At 44.1% G+C, this 21,706-nt stretch overlaps 1 protein-coding gene and 4 non-coding genes across 5 annotated transcripts in view; all 5 read right to left on the bottom strand.

The window, feature by feature from the left end:
• Positions 1-6,827: 6,827 nt before the first annotated feature.
• The window catches only part of LOC139235670 (probable G-protein coupled receptor 139), a 91,211-nt gene continuing 76,332 nt past the window's right edge, over positions 6,828-21,706 (bottom strand). The window contains exon 3 of the mRNA XM_070866711.1: positions 6,828-7,720. Within this exon, the coding sequence (XP_070722812.1) occupies positions 6,828-7,720 (893 nt within the window). The remainder of the gene's footprint in view (positions 7,721-21,706) is intronic.
• On the bottom strand, positions 12,781-12,863 carry trnav-uac (transfer RNA valine (anticodon UAC)). Its single transcript has one exon. It is a non-coding gene; the product is annotated as a tRNA-Val (tRNA).
• On the bottom strand, positions 15,187-15,269 carry trnal-uaa (transfer RNA leucine (anticodon UAA)). The gene has a single exon. It is a non-coding gene; the product is annotated as a tRNA-Leu (tRNA).
• Positions 17,592-17,676, bottom strand: trnal-uaa (transfer RNA leucine (anticodon UAA)). Its single transcript has one exon. It is a non-coding gene; the product is annotated as a tRNA-Leu (tRNA).
• On the bottom strand, positions 19,993-20,075 carry trnal-uaa (transfer RNA leucine (anticodon UAA)). Its single transcript has one exon. It is a non-coding gene; the product is annotated as a tRNA-Leu (tRNA).

Here is a 21,706-nt window from a genome sequence, read left to right as displayed (position 1 = left end):
AATTTGGGCGAAAGTTACTGGCGCCCAGATTGAGGCATATACTGGTTCATAGTTCAGCGTGATTGTTAAGTAACTAAGATCCAGGAAATTCCTGCTCGAAATTCAGGAGGAAGCCATGTGAAATACATTTTAAATGCAAATCTAGCAGTTAACTGGTTTATGTTGATGTGGGGTGAGGGCATTATGCGGTCTGGTTGCAAAGTCTAAAACCCACAGTTCCTGGATATAGCTCCTTGACCTAATCTGCAAGGGGAAATGATTTCCCAGCCCAATGGAGATCACACACCTACAATGCGAGATGAATGGGAAAGCACTCTATTGGAATTGAACTGTATTGATGCAAAGTCTGGCAAAGAATGCTGAATAGCATAGAACATAATAAATAGGCGCAGAAGTCGACCATACGGCCCCTTGACCCTGAGCGCCAATTAATAAGATCATGGCTGTTCTTCGACCTCAACCACAATTTTCCACCTGATCTCCATATCACATGATTACATTTGCGTCCAAATATCTATCACTCTAAGCATTGAATATAATCAACCTCTGAACATCCACAGTCCTCTGCGTTACAGAATTCCAAAGAATCGCAACCCTCTGAGCGAAACAAAATCTCCTCATCTCAGTCCTCAATGGTCAACCCTTGTTCCTAAGATGAAACATCCTATTTCTAGACCATCCAGGCAAGGGAAACACCGTCTGAGCATCTAGCCTATCAAACCCTCTGAGAATCTTACGTCTTTCAATGAGATCATACTTAATGCCAATACATTGAGATATAATCCAAAACCGGGCAAAACTGTGGCAGTTGGAGTTTAACGTGAGTATGTTTGAGATCATCCAATTGGACCTAAGAGAGATAGATCAGAGTATTTACTAAATTGTGAGAAGCTTGGAACTTGAGAGGAACAGAGAGGTTACCACGTACAGGAAGCACTACAATTCAGTGGACAGGCACAAACTATATTCAGAAAGGCTAATGGAATATTGGCCATTATCGCAAGTTATTACAAGCGAACTGGAATACAAAAAGATGGAAGTACAAGTACATATATAAGACTGTAGGTAAAACACATTTAGTGTATTGTGTTCAATTCTGGACCTCTTTCAATTCCCATTCCAGCACTGTTACCTCTGGAGTTCCCCAAGTATCTATCCTTGGCAACTCATGCTTCCCATCTCCGTGCTGCCCCTCGGCGATTATATCCGAACACAATTATACAGATTGCACATGTATGCTGATGACACCACGCTTTACCTCATCATCTGGTCTCTCGACACCTAAACTCTCTCAGATTTGTCAAACAGCCTGTGCTACATCCAGCAATAAATATCATTGTCTTTGGTCTCTGGCACAAACCCCGTTCCCTAATTACTGACTCTACCTGGTAACTTTCTGAGCCTGAACGAGATTGATTGTAATCTTGGTGCCATAATTGAACATTGGATGTGCACCCTACCACATTACTGATCCATCACCACGACCGCCTACTCCGAACTCCATAACTTCGCAAAATCTATCTCTGCCTCAGCTCAGCTGCTGCTGAAAACATGAGCCATTGCTTTTTGACATCTAGACTTGACTTTGCAATGCACTCCTTGCAGCTTACCTACATTCTACCCCACCGTAAACTTTAGATCATCCAAGACTCTGCTGTCCATGGCTTAATTCGCTATAAATCCTGCTTACCAATCATCCCTGTGCTCGCTGACCCACGTTGGCTCCTCGTCTGATAAATGCTCGATTTTATAACATTAATTCTTGTTTTCCAATCCCTATACGGTCTCGCCTCTCCCGACATCTGTAGTCTCCTCCAACCCGACACTCCTACGAGATCTCTGCGCTGCTCCAGTTCTGGCCTCTTGAATATCTCCGGTAACTGGGAGGCCAGAGGATTGGGAATTTTTTTTAACAGCAAAGGATGACTAAAAAAAAAACTCAGAGAGGAAAGATAGATTATGAGAGTAAATTAGCAAGAAATATAAACAAACAGATAGTAAGAGCTTCAACAGGTATAAACAAAGGACGAGAGTAGCAAAAGTAAATATTGGTCCCTTACATGATGAGACTGGTGAAAAAATAATGGGGAACAGGGAAGTGGCTAATACTTTGAATACATATTTTTTATCGGTTTTTATGGTAGAATAAAAACATCACAATAAAAATAATCAAGGGGGTATAGGGAGGGAGGAACTTTAAACTATCCTTATCACTAAAGTAAAAGCACTCGGTAAAATATGGCGACTAAAGATGGACAAGTCATCTGGACCTCGTGGCCTGCATCCTAGGATCTTAACAGAAGTTGCTGCGGAGATACTGGATGCATTGGTTCTAATCTAGTAAAATATCCTGGAGTTTGTAGAGGGCTCGGTGGATTGGAAAACCGCAAATGCAACACCCCTATTTGAAAAGGAGGCAGATAGAAAGCAGGAAACTATAGACCAGTTAGACTAATATCTGTCGTTGGATAATTGCTGGAGTTCATTATTAAGCAAGCAATAGCAGGACATTTGGAAACCAATAATAAAGTCAAGCAGAGTCAGCTGTGTTTTATGAAAGGGAAATCATGTTCGACAAATTTTCTGGAGTTGTTTGAGGATATAAAAGGGGAACCAGTGGATGTGATTTGTTTGGATTTCCAGAAGGCAGTCTATAAAGTGCCACATAAAGGGTTACTGCACAAGATAAGAGTGCACGGGGTTTGGGGAAATATATTACCATGGATAGCGGACTGGCTACCGAACAGAAAACATAGAGTCTGGAATAATGCAACATTTTCCGGTTGGCAAATGATAAAGACTGCGGTGCAAGTGTCTCAACTATTTACAATCTATAATAATTATTTGGATGAAGGGTCCATGTAATGTTGTCAAGTTTGCTAATGATACAATGATGGGTGGGAAAGCAAAATGTGAGGAGGACACAGAAAATCTGGCAGGAAACATAAAAAAGCAAATTATTATTTAAATGGAGAATAATTGCGAAATACTGCAGTACAGAGTGAACTGGGGTCCGTGTGCATGAAACATAAAAATTTGGTATGCAGATACAGCAAATTATTGGGAAGGCAAATGGAATGTTAACCTTTATTGCAAGGTGTAAAGAGTATAAAAGCAGACAAGTCCTACAAATCTGTGTAAAGTATTGGTGAGAACACTCCTAGAGTACTGTGTACGAATTTGGTCTCATTATACAAGCAGGGATATACTTGCATTGGAGGCTATTCAGAGATGGTTCACTAGGTTGCTTCTTGAGATGAACAGGTGGACTTGTGAAGAAAGGTTGAGCAAGTTGGGCATATACTCCTTGGCGTTTAGAAGAATGAGAGTTGATCTTATTGAAACATACAAGATACTGAGAGGGCTCGTCACGGTAGATGCAGAGAGGATTTTTCCCCTCGTGGGTTATTCAAGAGCTAGGGGGAATAGTTTTAAAATAAGGGGTCGCCCATTCAGAGCGGAAATGAGGAGGAATTTTTCTCTCAGTGTGTCTTACACCTCTGGATTTCTCTGCCAAGGAAAGCTGTGGAGGCTTGGTCACTGAATATCTTTAAGCGGAGATAGGCAGCTTTTTGAGTGATTAGGGTGTAAAGGGTGATGGGGAGCGATCAAGGAAGTGGAATTGATTCCGTGATCAGATCAGCCATGATCTTAATAAATGGCGGAGCAGGCTCGACGGGCCAAATGGCCTATGCTTGCTCCTATTTCTTGTGTTCTTAATCGCTCAACCTTTGACAGCTGTACCTTCAGCTGAAAAGGCATAAGCTTTCTAATTCCCTCCCTAAACATCTACGCCTCTCTGACACCTTCTCCTTCTTTAACACGCTCTTTATACCCTACCTCTTTGTCCAAACTTTTGATCACCTGCGCTAATATCTCCTTAAGTGACTCGTTGTCACATTTTGTTCGATAAAGATCCTGTGAAGTGCCTTGAGATTCTTTACTATGTTAAAGGCGCTGAATAAATGTAATTTATTGTTGTTGTGCACCGCGCAAGAGGAATGATATATTAGCCAGAATGACACGAAGCATTTATTTTTTGGTATCAGCGAATAGACACGGAAGAGAAACGTGTTGATTTGGTGAATTGCAAACATTCCTTTAAAGCCATAAAGTTCACAGTGTATATTTATACATTGAAGAAGTGCCAGTCAGTGCCTGGTAATCAGTTGGCCCAGTACATCACCATATTTTCTCTAACATTTACCCTTCACGTTCCTATTTCACAGTCTCAGTGTATATATTCTTATCATTTCATTGGAACAGAGGCAGCTGGAAAGGATAGGGGAGGTTCATCACATGTAAGACTGAAGAGTTGTTCTTCAAATTACAACAGGCAGAGATTGCGATGTAAAAGTGCGTGCTGTTTACATTAATCAACGATTAATGCAACAGAACAACATTACGAAAAAGCTGCGACCGAGATGTAGTCCCACTTTTGTCTGTAGACACTTTACAGTTTTATTTTTCGGAGATTTCTAGCGAAATATTGTACAAACATTCTTTCAATTTCGCTAGAACTAACGATGGAGAATATATTTTCTTATATTTACTGTATCAGTAATGGAGCAATTATTCCTTGCCCGTTTAGGCTATTCCAAGTGAAAACAACGAGGGACATTTTGTACATCCAAGTGAGCTGGCAGTGTTATGTTTAAGATTCGGGCCCATAGCTCTCTCATTAATGGATACAGCTACTTGTGTTTAAAGTGGAGACAGCAAATTTGGTAAAAAGGAGAACGAAAGAGGGATAATAAAATTATAGCTTATCTCTGCTAGAGGCAAAGTAACAGTATTCCATTTTCGGGACACAACTCACTCGCTGCAGTTTCGATTCTTTTCCCTTTCCTGATGCAATGTCCAATCTCAGCTGTACGGACAAAGGACTGCAGCTGAGCGGTGGGCAATAGGAGGATAGAACAACGAAGCTGTTCTCATCTGGGAGCAGTAATGAACTTGTCTGTCCAACCTATCGGGAGGCTCCAAAGGGCGTTGCAGCGAGGGTTGACCAAAAGAGTGTGACATGCAGGAAGGTACCAAAGAACTTTACAACCAGGGAGGTTCCAAAGCGCTTTACACCCAGGGAGGTTCCAAAGGGCTTTACACCCAGAGACGTTCCAAAGTGCTTTACACCTGGAAAGGTTCCAAAGGGCTTTACACCCAGGGAGGTTCAATGGAGCTTTACAGCGAGGGAGGTTCCAAAGTGCTTTACACCCAGAGATGTTCCAAAGATATTTACACCCAGGGAGTTTCCAAAGATATTTACACTCAGGGAGGTTCCAAAGTGTTTCATACCCAGTGAGGTTCCAAAGTGCTTCACACTCAGGGAGTTTCCAAAGAGATGTATCCCCAGGGAGGATCGAAAGTGTTTTACACGCAGGGAGCTTCCAAAGAGATTTATACCCAGGGAGTTTCCAAAGATATTTACACCCCAGCAAGGTTCCAAAGTGTTTTACACCCGGAGGTTCCAAAGTGTTTCACAGCCAGGCAAGTTCCAAAGTGTTTTACACACAGGGTGGTTCCAAAGTGTTTTCATGCAGAGAGGTTCCAAAGTGTTTTACAACCAGGGAGGTTCCAAAGAACATTTCACCCAGGGAGGTTCCAAAGCGCATTACACCCAGGGAGGTTCCAAAGGGCATTACACCCAGGGAGGTTCCAAAGCGCATTACACCCAGGGAGGTTCCAAAGGGCATTACACCCAGGGAGGTTCCAAAGAGCATTACACCCAGGGAGGTTCCAAAGTGTTTTACACCCAGGGAGGTTCCAAAGTGTTTTACACCCAGGGAGGTTCCAAAGTGTTTTACTCCCAGGGTGGTTCCAAAGTGTTTTACACCTTGGGACGTTCCAAAGTGTTTTACACCCAGGGAGGTTCCAAAGAGCATTACACCCGGGATGGGGGGTGGTTCCAAAGTGTTTGACACCCACAGGGAGGTTTCAAAATGTTTTACACCCAAGGAGGTTCGAAGGCGATTTACACCCAGGGAGGTTCCCTGGAGCTTTACACCCAGTGAGGTTCCAAAGTGTTTTACACCCAGGGAGGTTCCAAATTGTTTTTCTCCCAGGGAGGTTCCAAAGTATTTCAGACCCAGGGAGGATCCAAAATTTTTTACACCCAGGAAGGTTCCAAATTGTTTTACTCCCAGGGAGGGTCCAAGGCGATGTACTCCCAAGAAGGTTCCATGGAGCTTCACACCCAGGGAGGTTCCAAGGTGCTTTATATTGAAGTGTAGTCACTGTTGTAATGCAGGGAAACGTGGCAGCGGATTTGCACTCAGCAAAGTTCCACCTACCGAGAAATAAATACAGGCGCAGATAATCAGTTTTGGTGATATTTGTTGAGCGATAAGCATTGGTCAGGGCATCGGCAGAACATTTACTCACTTCTTGAAAATAATACACTCAGATCCTTGGCATCCACCTGAGAGGGAAGACGGAACCTCGGTTTAAAGTCTCACTTGAAAGACAGCACCATCTGACAAAGAAGCATTCCATCAGTACTGCACTGGCGGGTCAGCCTGTAATGGGACTTGAACCCACATTATTCTAACTGAGGTGCAAGAGGGCTACCACGGCTGAGTGCATCCACCTCAAAAACCAAGTTATTCCTAAAGATACAACTGACTTACTGCACTAAGGTAAGTGTCAGCATCCATAGGACATGACGGGTCACTTGGAAATAAAATAAATCAGTTTACAACATTAAATTGGGTGATAAAGTGTATGTTTCTACTGTGGAGAATAGGAATGACCAGCGGGTTTGGAGAATTGGAACGAAAGACTACAGTGCAGAGCTTAATGGAGGTTGAGTGCTGGAATAGCTAGTTTCGTTATAGAAGTAATTTAACAACTAGATTCAATGGATATTTCAGCGCGTTCTTTAACTGCTGTCTGAAGTTACTCTGAGTCACTGTATAAATAAACGTGTTAGTGCAGCAGCTTAGGAGCTGAAGCATATTTCCACTTTCCTGCAGAATAAATTTGGGGTCATTGAAATAATTATTGTTTTCAATTCGGACATAGAGAAAATTGATAACATACGTCAACCACAACAGGATGAAACTTCCCGAGATGGTGAAGAGTAAAATTATGGACTTTCGCCGGCTCTCCATCTCTGGATCACTCTGACTCGCTCCATTGTTTTGGGCCCGGAGTCTCCTGGGGACCCTACTAGCCCCTAGAATGTATCTGACGGTCACAGCATTGAGCAGTAACATCAGGAGGAACGGTGCACACGGGGTTAGAATACGGTCCAGCCAGTCAAACGCTGTCCAAGCGGGTGAAACATAAAAAGTAAGTTTTATGTTGCAGTACCAGGCCACCTTATTAATAGTAAATAATGGCTCATACGTGAAGTAGAAAGGGATGTTTTTTAAACAACTCAGGGCACAGACCGCTCCTATCACCACAGCCGCCGTTGTCTCGGTGCAGTATTTTGTTTTCAGCTTCTGGCAACAAATGGCCACAAATCGATCAAAGGTGAACGCGACCGTTAACCAGACAGAACTGTCTCTTGATGAATAAATGAGCACAGTGCTGATGCTGCACGCTGGTGTGGTGGACAGAATGCTATTCCGGAAATAGATACCACCAATTCTATTCAATATCACAGCGGTGATAATGACCAGGAGATCGGTCACCGCCATGAACACCAGGTACCGAGTGATACACCTGGAGAGACCGCACCTTCCTCGGGACAGGATCACAATCGCCGCGATGTTCGCTGCAAAAAGGAGCAAAATGGAAATTACACATCAGACTACCATCATAAGAACATAAGCACATATGAAATAGGAGCAGGAGTAGGCAATTTGCCTCCCACCGCACCCCCCTCCCCCGGGCATGCTCCGCCATTTAATAAGATCATGGCTGATTTGATCATGGATCAGCTCCACTTCCTTGCCCAACCCCCCGAAACCTTCTTTCACTTATCGCTCAAAAATCTGTTTATCTCCGCCTTAATTATCTTCAGTGACCCAGCCTCCATAGCCATTCAAAGTCTTAGTTTGACTGGACTTGGTTTCTGAGTTCATTACCTGATCAGTTGATGGAAACCAATCAATTTGCCAGATAAGCAGAGCTTTACTAAATACGGAACAATATGGAATCGCAGGGAAAGCGTTTTGCTCGATAGACTTGAAGCTATAATCGCCTGAACTCGGCACAAAAAGAGAAGGAGAGCGAAACTGACCATAGTAAAGAACAGACATAAACTAATAGTTAATGAATAATGTATCCCAACATTAAATAGGACAAGCTAAACATAATGTCACCTTGAAAATTGATGGTAGAAAGAGTGCGATCGACTGCTATTTACACCTCAGGAGAATCGTAAAATTCCCATATGGAATGACTCCAATTACGATTGTTGCTATCTGGTTAATGGAGCAGCCATTCTGCTAATGGGCGGTGAAAAAAGGCAATGAGATCATTGACCAGCAAACTGCACCTTTGTGATATTGTTTGAGGGACAAATGTTGGTCAGGGCACAACTCCCAGCACTCGGTCCAGTTGTTCCTTGACCATTAGACAGTGTCATGGTATCCAGTATCACTGTAATGGCGGCACTGCAGAGAACCTGTCAGTGACAGCTGGGTTGAGCCTATAAACTGCAGGATAAGTGGTGAGGGAGCGTTGTATGGGAGCCACTCAGTGAGAGCCAGAGGTGAGTCCATAACCTGTGAGATAGAAGGTGAGGGAGCGTATATTGTGAGCCACTTCTTGAGAGCTGGGGGTGAGTCTATAAATTGCGCGATAAGTGGTGAGAGAATGTTTAATCGGAGCCACTCAGTGAGAGCCGGGGGTGAGTCCATAACCTGTGGGATAGGTGGTGAGGGAGCGTTTAATGGGAGCCAGTCAGTGAGCGCCCGGTGCGAGTACATAATCTGTGGGATTGGTGGTGAGGGTGCATTTAATGTGAAGCACTCAGTGAGAGCCGGGGGTGAGCCTATAAACTGTGGGATAGCTGGTGAGGGAGCGTATAGTGTGAGCCACTCCATGAGAGCCGAGGTGAGTCTATAAACTGCGGGATAGGTGGTGAGGGAGAGTTTAATGGGAGTCACTCAATGAGTGCCGGGGGTGAGTCTATAAAATGCGGGAAAAGTGGTGATGGAGCATTTAGTGTGAGCCACTCAGTGAGAGCTGGTGGTGAGTCTATAACCCATTGGACAGGTGGTGAGGGAGCGTTTAATGGGAACCACTCAGTGAGAGCCGGGAGTGAGCCTGTAAACTGTGGGATAGGTGGTGAGGGAGCATATAGTGTGAGCCACTCCATGAGAGCTGAGGTGAGTCTATAAACTGCGGGATAGGTGGTGAGGGAGCGTTTAGTCTCAGCCAGTCAGTGAGAGCTGGGGGTGAGTCTATAACCCATTGGATAGGTGGTGAGGGCACGTTTAATGGGAGCCATTCAGTGACCGCCGGTGGTGAGTTTATAACCTGATGAATACTTGATGAGGGTGCGTTTAATGGGAGCCACTCAGTGAGAGCCGTGGTCAGTCTATAATATGCGTGATACGTGTTCAGGGAGCGTTTAACATGAGCCACTCAGTGACAGCCGGGGGTGTGTCCATAACCTGTGGATTAGGTGGTGAGGGAGCGTTTAATGGGAGCTACTCAGTGACAGCCAGGGATGAGTCTATAACCTACGGGATAGGTGGTGAGGGAGTATTTAATGGGAACCACTCAGTGAGAACCGGGGGTGAGTCTATAACTTGTGGCATCGGTGGTCAGGGAGCGTATAGTGTAAGCACTCCTTGAGAGCCGGGGATGAGCCTATAAACTGCGGGATAGGTGGTGAGGGAGCGTATAGTGTAAGCTACTCCTTGAGAGCCGGGGGTGAGCCTATAAACTGCGGGATATGTGGTGAGGGAGCGTTTAATGAGAGCCACTTAATGAGAGCTGGGGGTGAGTCCATAACCTGTGGGATAGAAGGTGATGGAGAGTATTGTGTGAGCCACTCCGTGAGAGCCGTGGGTGAGTCCATAACCTGTGGGATAGGTGGTGAGGGAGTGTTTAATGGGAGCCACTCAATGAGAGCCGGGGGTGAGTCCATAACTTGTGGGATAGGTAGTGAGGGAGCGTTTAGTGTGAGCCAGTCAGTGAGCGACGGGTGTTAGTCCATAACTTCTGGGATAGGTAGTGAAGGAGCGTTTAGTGTGAGCCACTCAGTGAGAGCTGGGGGTGAGTCTATAACTCATTTGATAGGTGGTGAGGGTGCCTTTAATGTGAGTCATTCAGTGACAGCTGGGGGTGAGCTTATAACCTGCGGCATAGTTGGTGAGGGAGCGTTTAATGGCAGCCACTCAGTGAGAGCCGGGGTCTGTCTAGAACCTGCGTGAAACGTGTTGAGGGAGCGTTTAATGGGAGCCACTAAGTGACAGTCGTGGATGAGCTTATAGCCTGCGGGATAGGTGGTGACGGAGAGCTTAATGGGAGCCACCCATTCAGAATCGGACATGCAACAAGAAGCAGATTGTAAAAGACACGTTAAATGTTGTGAATCATTTCAGAGGTGGTGAATGTGGACCATTCCACAAGGGATGATGAACGGTCGGGTTAAATTTGTATTTTGGCTCCCGGTTTGAAGATGGGATGAGGAGTTACACGGAAACATCCTGGAGGAGCAAATGAGCCACTGGTTGACCGGCTCCAGTAAAATGACGAAGGTGTTGCTCCAATCTGAAGTAGGAGGCCGAGGGCCAAGCAGAGAATGATACAGCACAGAAGTAAACCATTCGGCCCATCGTGCCTGTGCAGGCTCTTTGACAGAGCTATCCCCTGTTCTCCTCTCGGAACCATGCTATTTCCATCTTAGAGTACTTATCGAATTCCCTTTAGAAAGTTACTATTGAATCTGCCTCCACCACCCTTTCAAGCATTGCATTCCAGATCACAACAACACGCTGCATCAAAAATGATTCCTCCTGATTCAGTCAAGAATGCTGCCACTTAACCAAAGCTGAGACAAAGGTTCCCAGCCATATTACTTTCTCCAAGTCTTTTTTTTTAAGTTCCAGGACATACCAAATTCATGGTGATGATTTCCACAGACAGTTGCACATACACATAGACATTTTTATAGATAGACAGACACAGAGACACACACACAAAAATTTACACGCACCAACGGACATGCACAGATGCCTTAGACATCTCGAGGGATAGACAGACTGAATCACTGTCGCAACTTTGGCTGATTTTTGTGATTTACTATCCGTATGTATCGTGAATATTGCAGATTAATGAATGAAAGAAAACAGCGGCGGCATTGAAAGGTGTGGGACGTTGTTCCACGACTACTGCCTCGCTGCCTTTTTAAATGTTACTCAGTTAAAACTCAACCATCCATCACTGTGCAGCAGACGCCACAGAATAGTGACAAAGTCACCGTTTGCTAAAAATCTGGAAGAGGCTGTATTTTTGCTGCTCTATATTGGTCTGGAACTTTTTAATATGAATCTATACCAAGAAACAGAAGCAAAATTCTGCCTTTTGTAAAATGCAGCCTCCCCGTTAGGGAATTCAACCGTGGTCTCCCGTGTGACAGGCGGGGATATTCACCATTTTCCCACGAGGAATTGATCCGCATGGATTTTGTCAAAAGCAATATTCGAGCTGTGAATAGAACTGGACACCATGAGAAGTCGACAGACACATTGCGAGACAAAGACAACCTGGCAAACAGGGAGAGACAGACAGCGAGATCGAGACAACGAGAGACAGCAAGTGTGAGACTGAAAACGAGAGGCAGACTGAGTGAGAAAAAGACTCTCAAACACATACATCTAAAGAGATCTGTGTGTGTGATCTATAAAGAGAAAGAGGGAAAGAGTGAGAGAAAGACAATCATAAAGAAAGTGACAAGGAGAGAGACAGATGGAGAGAGAGAGCGACAGATAGACAGAAAAACAAAGAAATAAAAAGAAAATGTTGGAAATTCTCAGCAGGTTAGAGACTGGAACTACCAGCGACAGGCAAAGAGAGACAGGCAGGCAGAGACATAGATAGACAGAGATGATGGGAAAGAGTGAGACAGTCAGACAGAGACTGAGAGAATCCCATTGGAACACAACTGGACATCGTGAGAAAGAGACAGGCACATTGAGAGACAGTGACAAACAGCAAAACAGGGAGAAACTGACAGCGAGGTAGAGACAGAGAGAGACAGAAAGTTTGAGACTGAGAGTTAGGGTCAGACTGAGTGAGGTAAAGACTCAAACACATACATATACAGAGATGTGTTTGTGTGATTTATAAAGAGAGGGAGGGAAAGAGTGAGAGAAAGACAGGGACAAGGAGAGGGACAAAGATGGAGACAGATAGAGAGAAAGATAAATAGAGAGAGAGAGACATCGAGACAACAACAGAAAATGATGGAAATACTCATCAGGTTAGAGACAGGGACGAGCAGATACAGGCAAAGACAGAGATGATGGGAAAGAACGAGACAGTCAGACAGAGAGTATGACAGAATCCCATTGGAACAGAACTGGATACCGTGTGAAGGAGACAGATTGAGAGACAGAGACAAACAGAGAAACAGGGACAGACAGAGTGAATCAGAGAGAGGCAGACTGAGAGAGAGAAAGACTCAAACACACAAATACATATACAGCTCTCTAAAGACAGAGCGAGAGGCAGAGACTGAGCGATACAGATACATTTCACAATTTCATTTCATTATCTGCTCAGATTGTCACCGAGATGCAGAAAAATGCAAATGCAACAGATGAAAATCAGTTATCACTGAGCAGAATGGGAGAAATCACTGTTTAATTAAGTAATTACCAGGAGTGGGGTTCGAACCCACGCAGGTATGAACCCATTGGATCGTAAGCCCAACGCCTTAACCAATCGGCCATCCTGGTGCCGTAAGCGATTGGATTCTGTCTATGTGAGAATCTGGGCTTCAACTCCACCTCCACAGACACACACAAACACATCGGGTTTCAGGGAGCATTTCCGAACATTTTTCGGAATATTGACACGGGGGCAACTCTCCTATTCTTTTTCGAGTAATGCTCTGGGACCTCTCACAACCACCCGAGTGCGCAGACGGAGCTTCAATTTAACATTTCATCCGAAAGTCAACAGTTTCAACAATGCAAAATTCCCCAAATGCTCTAGTTGAGTGTTAACCAAGATTATATGCTCAAGTCTCAGGAGTGCGACTTGAACACACAAACTCCTGATTCACTCAAGAATGCTGCCACTGAACCAAAGCTGAGACAAAAGTTCACAGCCATATTACTTTCCCAAGTCTTTTTTTTAAGTTCCAGTACATACTAAATTCATGGTGATGATTTCCTCAGACAGTTGCACATACACATAGACATTTTTACAGATAGACAGACACAGAGACACACACACAAAAATTTGCACGCACCAACGGACATGCACAGATGCCTTACACATCTCGAGGGATTGACAGGCTGAATCACTATCGCAACTTTGGCTGATTTTTGCGATTTTCTATCCGTATGTATCGTGAATATTGCAGTTTAATGAAAGAAAGAAAATAGCGGCGGCATTGAAAGGTGTGGGACGTTGTTCCGCCTATCTCAGAATCAGTTTTGCAGGGACCTGGTTAAATTGTCAAACAGAATGAAATATGCTGAGAAACGGAGTCGGCAGGATTCAAATCTATGCAAGGAAACCCGAATGGATTTTTAGTCTATGGCTTTAACCAATGGGCCACGACTACTGGCTCGCTGCCTTTTTAAATGTTACTCAGTTAAAACTCAACCATCCATCTCTGTGCAGCAGACGGCCACAGAATAGTGAAAAAGTCACCGTTTGCTAAAAATCTGGAAGAGGCTGTATTTTTGCTGCTCTATATTGCTCTGGAACTTTTTAATATGAATCTATACCAAGAAACAGAAGCAAAATTCTGCCTTTTGTAAAATTCAGCCTCCCCGTTAGGAAATTGAACCGTGGTCTCCCGTGTGACAGGCGGGGATATTCACCACTTTCCCACGAGAAATTTATGCGCATGGGTTTTGTCAAAGCAATATTCGAGCTGTGAATAGAACTGGACACCATGAGAAGTCGACAGACACATTGCGAGACAGAGACAAACCGACAAACAGGGAGAGACAGACAGCGAGATCGAGACAACGAGAGACAGCAAGTGTGAGACTGAAAACGAGAGGCAGACTGAGTGAGAAAAAGACTCTCAAACACATACATCTAAAGAGATCTGTGTGTGTGATCTATAAAGAGAAAGAGGGAAAGAGTGAGAGAAAGACCTTCATAAAGAAGGTGACAAGGAGAGAGACAGATGGAGAAAGAGAACGACAGATAGACAGAGAGACAAAGAAATAAAAATAAAATGTTGGAAATTCTCAGCAGGTTAGAGACAGGAAGCACCAGCGACAGGCAAAGAGAGACAGGCAGGCAGAGACATAGATAGACAGAGATGATGGGAAAGAATGAAACAGTCAGACAGAGACTGAGAGAATCCCATTGGAACACAACTGGACACCGTGAGAAAGAGACAGGCACATTGAGAGACAGAGAGGCAAACAGCAAAACAGGGAGAAACTGACAGCGAGGTACAGACAGAGAGAGACAGAAAGTTTGAGACTGAGAGTTAGGGTCAGACTGAGTGAGGCAAAGACTCAAACACATACATATACAGAGATGTGTTTGTCTGATTTATAAAGAGAGGGAGGGAAAGAGTGAGAGAAAGACAGGGACAAGGAGAGAGACAAAGAGGGAGACAGATAGAGAGAAAGATAAATAGAGAGAGAGAGACATCGAGACAAAAATAGAAAATGATGGAAATACTCATCAGGTTAGAGACAGGGACGAGCAGAGACAGGCAAAGACAGAGATGATGGAAAAGAACGAGACAGTCAGATAGAGAGTATGACAGAATCCCATTGGAACAGAACTGGATACCGTGTGAAGGAGACAGATTGAGAGACAGAGACAAACAGAGAAACAGGGACAGACAGAGTGAATCAGAGAGAGGCAGACTGAGAGAGACAAAGACTCAAACACACAAATACATACACAGCTCTCTAAAGACAGAGCGAGAGGCAGAGACTGAGCGATACAGATACATTTCACAATTTCATTTCATTATCTGCTCAGATTGTCAATGAGCTACAGAAAAATGCAAATGCAACAGATGAAAATCAGTTATCACTGAGCAGAATGGGAAAAATCACTGTTTAATTAAGTAATTACCAGGAGTGGGGCTCGAACCCACGCGGGTATAAACCCATTGGATCTTAAGACCAACGCCTTAACCACTCGGCCATCCTGGTGCTGTCAGCGATTAGATTCTGTCTCTGTGAGAATCTGGGCTTCAACTCCACCTCCACAGACACACACAAACACATCGGGTTTCAGGGAGTATTTCCGAACATTTTTCGGAATATTGATACGGGCGCAACTCTCCTATTCTTTTTCGAGCAATGCTCTGGGACCTCTCACAACCACCCGAGTGCGCAGACGGAGCTGCAATTTAACATTTCATCCGAAAGTCAACAGTTTCAACAATGCAAAATGCCCCAAATGCTGCAGTTGAGTGTTAGACAAGATTATATGCTCAAGTCTCAGGAGTGCGACTTGAACACACAAACTCCTGATTCAGTCAAGAATGCTGCCACTGAACCAAAGCTGAGACAAAAGTTCACAGCCATATTACTTTCCCCAAGTCTTTTTGTTAAGTTCCAGGATATACCAAATTCATGGTGATGATTTCCACAGACAGTTGCACATACACATAGACATTTTTATAGAGAGACAGACACAGAGACACACACACACAAATTTACACGCACCAACGGACATGCACAGATGCCTTAGACATCTCGAGGGATCGACAGGCTGAATCACTGTCGCAACTTTGGCTGATTTTTGCGATTTTCTATCCGTATGTATCGTGAATATTGCAGATTAATGAAAGAAAGAAAACAGCAGCGGCATTGAAAGGTGTGGCACGTTGTTCCGTCTATCTCAGAATCAGTTTTGCAGAGCCCTCGTTAAATTGTCAAACAGAATGAAATATGCTGAGAAACGGAGTAGGCAGGATTCAAATCTATGCGGGGAAACCCGAATGGATTTTTAGTCTATTGCCTTAACCACTGGGCCACGACTACTGGCTCGCTGCCTTTTTAAATGTTACTCAGTTAAAACTCAACCAGCCATCTCTGTGCAGCAGACGGCCACAGAATCGTGAAAAAGTCACCGTTTGCTAAAAATCTGGAAGAGGCTGTATTTTTGCTGCTCTATATTGCTCTGGAACTTTTTAATATGAATCTATACCAAGAAACAGAAGCAAAATTCTGCCTCTTGTAAAATGCAGGCTTCCCGTTAGGGAATTGAACCGTGGTCTCCCGTGTGACAGGCGGGGATATTCACCACTTTCCCACGAGGAATTGATGCGCGTGGGTTTTGTCAAAGCAATATTCGAGCTGTGAATATAACTGGACACCATGAGAAGTCGACAGACACATTGCGAGACAGAGACAAACCGACAAACAGGGAGAGACAGACAGCGAGATCGAGACAACGAGAGACAGCAAGTGTGAGACTGAAAACGAGAGGCAGACTGAGTGAGAAAAAGACTCTCAAACACATACATCTAAAGAGATGTGTGTGTGTGATCTATAAAGAGAAAGAGGGAAAGAGTGAGAGAAATACAATCATAAAGAAAGTGACAAGGAGAGAGACAGATGGAGCGAGAGCGACAGATAGACAGAGAGACAAAGAAATAAAAAGAAAATGTTGGAAATTCTCAGCAGGTTAGAGACAGGGACTACCAGCGACAGGCAAAGAGAGACAGGCAGGCAGAGACATAGATAGACAGAGATGATGGGAAAGAGTGAGACAGTCAGACAGAGAGACTGAGGGAATCCCATTGGAACACAACTGGACACCGTGAGAAAGAGACAGGCACATTGAGAGACAGAGACAAACAGCAAAACAGGGAGAAACAGACAGCGAGGTAGAGACAGAGAGAGACAGAAAGTTTGAGACTGAGTGTTAGGGTCAGACTGAGTGAGGCAAAGACTCAAACACATACATATACAGAGATGTGTTTGTGTGATTTATATAGAGAGGGAGGGAAAGAGTGAGAGAAAGACAGGGACAAGGAGAGAGACAAAGAGGGAGACAGATAGAGAGAAAGATAAATAGAGAGAGAGAGACATCGAGACAAAAACAGAAAATGATGGAAATACTCATCAGGTTAGAGACAGGGACGAGCAGAGACAGGCAAAGACAGAGATGATGGGAAAGAACGAGACAGTCAGACAGAGAGTATGACAGAATCCCATTGGAACAGAACTGGATACCGTGTGAAGGAGACAGATTGAGAGACAGAGACAAACAGAGAAACAGGGACAGACAGAGTGAATCAGAGAGAGGCAGACTGAGAGAGACAAAGACTCAAACACACAAATAAATATACAGCTCTCTAAAGACAGAGCGAGAGGCAGAGACTGAGCGAGACAGATACATTTCACAATTTCATTTCATTATCTGCTCAGATTGTCACCGAGCTACAGAAAAATGCAAATGCAACAGATGAAAATCAGTTATCACTGAGCAGAATGAGAGATATCACTGTTTAATTAAGTAATTAGCAGGAGTGGGGTTCGAACCCACGCAAGTATAAACCCATCGATCTTAAGTCCAACGCCTTAACCACTCGGCCATCCTGGTGCCGTCAGCGATTGGATTCTGTCTCTGTGAGAATCTGGGCTTCAACTCCACCTCCACAGACACACACAAACACATCGGGTTTCAGGGAGCATTTCCGAACATTTTTCGGAATATTGACACGGGGGCAACTCTCCTATTCTTTTTCGAGTAATGCTCTGGGACTTCTCACAACCACCCGAGTGCGCAGACGGAGCTTCAATTTAACATTTCATCCGAAAGTCAACAGTTTCAACAATGCAATATTCCCCAATTGCTGCAGTTGAGTGTTAGACAAGATTATATGCTCAAGTCTCAGGAGTGCGACTTGAACACACAAACTCCTGATTCACTCAAGAATGCTGCCACTGAACCAAAGCTGAGACAAAAGTTCACAGCCATATTACTTTCCCAATTCTTTTTTTTAAGTTCCAGGACATACCAAATTCATGGTGATGATTTCCACAGACAGTTGCACATACACATCGACATTTTTACAGATAGACAGACACAGAGACACACACACAAAAATTTACACGCACCAACGGACATGCACAGATGCCTTAGACATCTCCAGGGATAGACAGGCTGAATCACTGTCGCAACGTTGGCTGATTGTTGCGATTTTCTATCCGTATGTATCGTGAATATTGCAGATTAATGAAAGAAAGAAAATAGCGGTGGAATTGAAAGGTGTGGTACGTTGTTCCGTCTATCTCAGAATCAGTTTTGCAGCGACTTGTTTAAATTGTCAAACAGAATGAAATATGCTGAGAAACGGAGTCGGCAGGATTCAAATCTATGCAGGGAAACCCGAATGGATTTTTAGTCTATGGCCTTAACCAATGGGCCACGAGGACTGGCTCGCTGCCTTTTTTAATGTTACTCAGTTAAAACTCAACCATCCATCTCTGTGCAGCTGACGGCCACAGACTAGTGAAAAAGTCACCGTTTGCTAAAAATCTGGAAGAGGCTGTATTTTTGCTGCTCTATATTGCCCTGGAACTTTTTAAAATGAATCTATACCAAGAAACAGAAGCAAAATTCTGCCTTTTGTAAAATGCAGCCTCCCCGTTAGGGAATTGAACCGTGGTCTCTGTGTGACAGGCGGGGATATTCACCACTTTCCCACGAGAAATTGATGCGCATGGCTTTTGTCAAAAGCAATATTCGAGCTGTGAATAGAACTGGACACCATGAGAAGTCGACAGACACATTGCGAGACAGAGACAAACCGACAAACAGGGAGAGACAGACAGCGAGATCGAGACAACGAGAGACAGCAAGTGTGAGACTGAAAACGAGAGGCAGACTGAGTGAGAAAAAGACTCTCAAACACATACATCCAAAGAGATCTGTGTGTGTGATCTATAAAGAGAAAGAGGGAAAGAGTGAGAGAAAGACCTTCATAAAGAAAGTGACAAGGAGAGAGACAGATGGAGAGAGAGCGACAGATAGACAGAGAGACAAAGAAATAAAAAGAAAATGTTGGAAATTCTCAGCAGGTTAGAGACAGGAACTACCAGCGACAGGCAAAGAGAGACAGGCAGGCAGAGACATAGATAGACAGAGATGATGGGAAAGAGTGAGACAGTCAGACAGAGACTGAGAGAATCCCATTGGAACACAACTGGACACCGTGAGAAAGAGACAAGCACATTGAGAGACAGAGACAAACAGCAAAACAGGGAGAAACTGACAGCGAGGTAGAGACAGAGAGAGACAGAAAGTTTGAGACTGAGAGTTAGGGTCAGACTGAGTGAGGCAAAGACTCAAACACATACATATACAGAGATGTGTTTGTGTGATTTATAAAGAGAGGGAGGGAAAGAGTGAGAGAAAGACAGGGACAAGGAGAGAGACAAAGAGGGAGACAGATAGAGAGAAAGATAAATAGAGAGAGAGAGACATCGAGACAACAACAGAAAATGATGGAAATACTCATCAGGTTAGAGACAGGGACGAGCAGAGACAGGCAAAGACAGAGATGATGGGAAAGAACGAGACAGTCAGACAGAGAGTATGACAGAATCCCATTGGAACAGAACTGGATACCGTGTGAAGGAGACAGATTGAGAGACAGAGACAAACAGAGAAACAGGGACAGACAGAGTGAATCAGAGAGAGGCAGACTGAGAGAGACAAAGACTCAAACAGACAAATATATATACAGTTCTCTAAAGACAGAGCGAGAGGCAGAGACTGAGCGATACAGATACATTTCACAATTTCATTTCATTATCTGCTCAGATTGTCACCGAGCTGCAGAAAAATGCAAATGCAAAAGATGAAAATCAGTTATCACTGAGCAGAATGGGAGAAATCACTGTTTAATTAAGTAATTACCAGGAGTGGGGTTCGAACCCACGCGGGTATAATCCCTTTGGATCTTAAGCCCAACGACTTAACCACTCGGCCATTTTGGTGCCGTCAGCGATTGGATTCTGTCTATGTGAGAATCTGGGCTTCAACTCCACCTCCACAGACACACACAAACACATCGGGTTTCAGGGAGTATTTGCGAACATTTTTCGGAATATTGACACGGGGGCAACTCTCCTATTCTTTTTCGAGTAATGCTCTGGGACCTCTCACAACCACCCGAGTGCGTAGACGGAGCTTCAATTTAACATTTCATCCGAAAGTCAACAGTTTCAACAATGCAAAATTCCCCAAATGCTGCAGTTGAGTGTTAGCCAAGATTATATGCTCAAGTCTCAGGAGTGCGACTTGAACACACAAACTCCTGATTCAGTCAAGAATGCTGTCACTGAACCAAAGCTGAGACAAAAGTTCACAGCCATATTACTTTCCCAAGTCTTTTTTTTAAGTTCCAGGACATACCAAATTCATGGTGATGATTTCCACAGACAGTTGCACATACACATAGACATTTTTACTGATAGACAGACACAGAGACATACACACAAAAATTTACACGCACCAACGGACATGCACAGATGCCTTAGACATCTCGAGGGATAGACAGGCTGAATCACTGTCGCAACTTTGGCTGATTTTTGCGATTTTCTATCCGTATGTATCGTGAATATTGCAGATTAATGAAAGAAAGAAAATAGCGGCGGCATTGAAAGGTGTGGGACGTCGTTCCGTCTATCTCAGAATCAGTTTTGCAGGGCCCTCGTTAAATTGTCAAACAGAATGAAATATGCTGAGAAACGGAGTCGGCAGGATTCAAATCTATGCGGGGAAACCCGAATGGATTTTTAGTCTATGGCCTTAACCAATGGGCCACGACTACTGGCTCGCCGCCTTTTTAAATGTTACTCAGTTAAAATTCAACCATCCATCTCTGTGCAGCAGACGGCCACAGAATAGTGAAAAAGTCACCGTTTGCTAAAATTCTGGAAGAGGCTGTATTTCTGCTGCTCTATATTGCCCTGAAACTTTTTAATATGAATCGATACCAAGTAACAGAAGCAAAATTCTGCCTTTTGTAAAATGCAGCCTCCCCGTTAGGGAATTGAACCGTGGTCTCCCGTGTGACAGGCGGGGATATTCACCACATTCCCACGAGAAATTGATGCGCATGGGTTTTGTCAAAGCAATATTCGAGCTGTGAATAGAACTGGACACCATTAGAAGTCGACAGACAGATTGCGAGACAGAGACAAACCGACAAAGAGGGAGAGACAGACAGCGAGATCGAGACAATGAGAGACAGCAAGTGTGAGACTGAAAACGAGAGGCAGACTGAGTGAGAAAAAGACTCTCAAACACATACATCTAAAGAGATCTGTGTGTGTGATCTATAAAGAGAAAGAGGGAAAGAGTGAGAGAAAGACAATCATAAAGAAAGTGACAAGGAGAGAGACAGATGGAGAAAGAGAGCGACAGATAGACAGAGAGACAAAGAAATAAAAAGAAAATGTTGGAAATTCTCAGCAGGTTAGAGACAGGAAGTACCAGCGACAGGCAAAGAGAGACAGGCAGGCAGAGACATAGATAGACAGAGATGATGGGAAAGAGTGAGACAGTCAGACAGAGACTGAGAGAATACCATTGGAACACAACTGGACACCGTGAGAAAGAGACA

The sequence above is a fragment of the Pristiophorus japonicus genome, chromosome 23, assembly GCF_044704955.1.
Source record: "Pristiophorus japonicus isolate sPriJap1 chromosome 23, sPriJap1.hap1, whole genome shotgun sequence".
In the NCBI taxonomy this organism is placed as follows: Eukaryota; Metazoa; Chordata; class Chondrichthyes; family Pristiophoridae; genus Pristiophorus; species Pristiophorus japonicus.
Note: the sequence above shows the minus strand (reverse complement) of the source record. Positions and strands in the feature narration are given on the sequence as shown.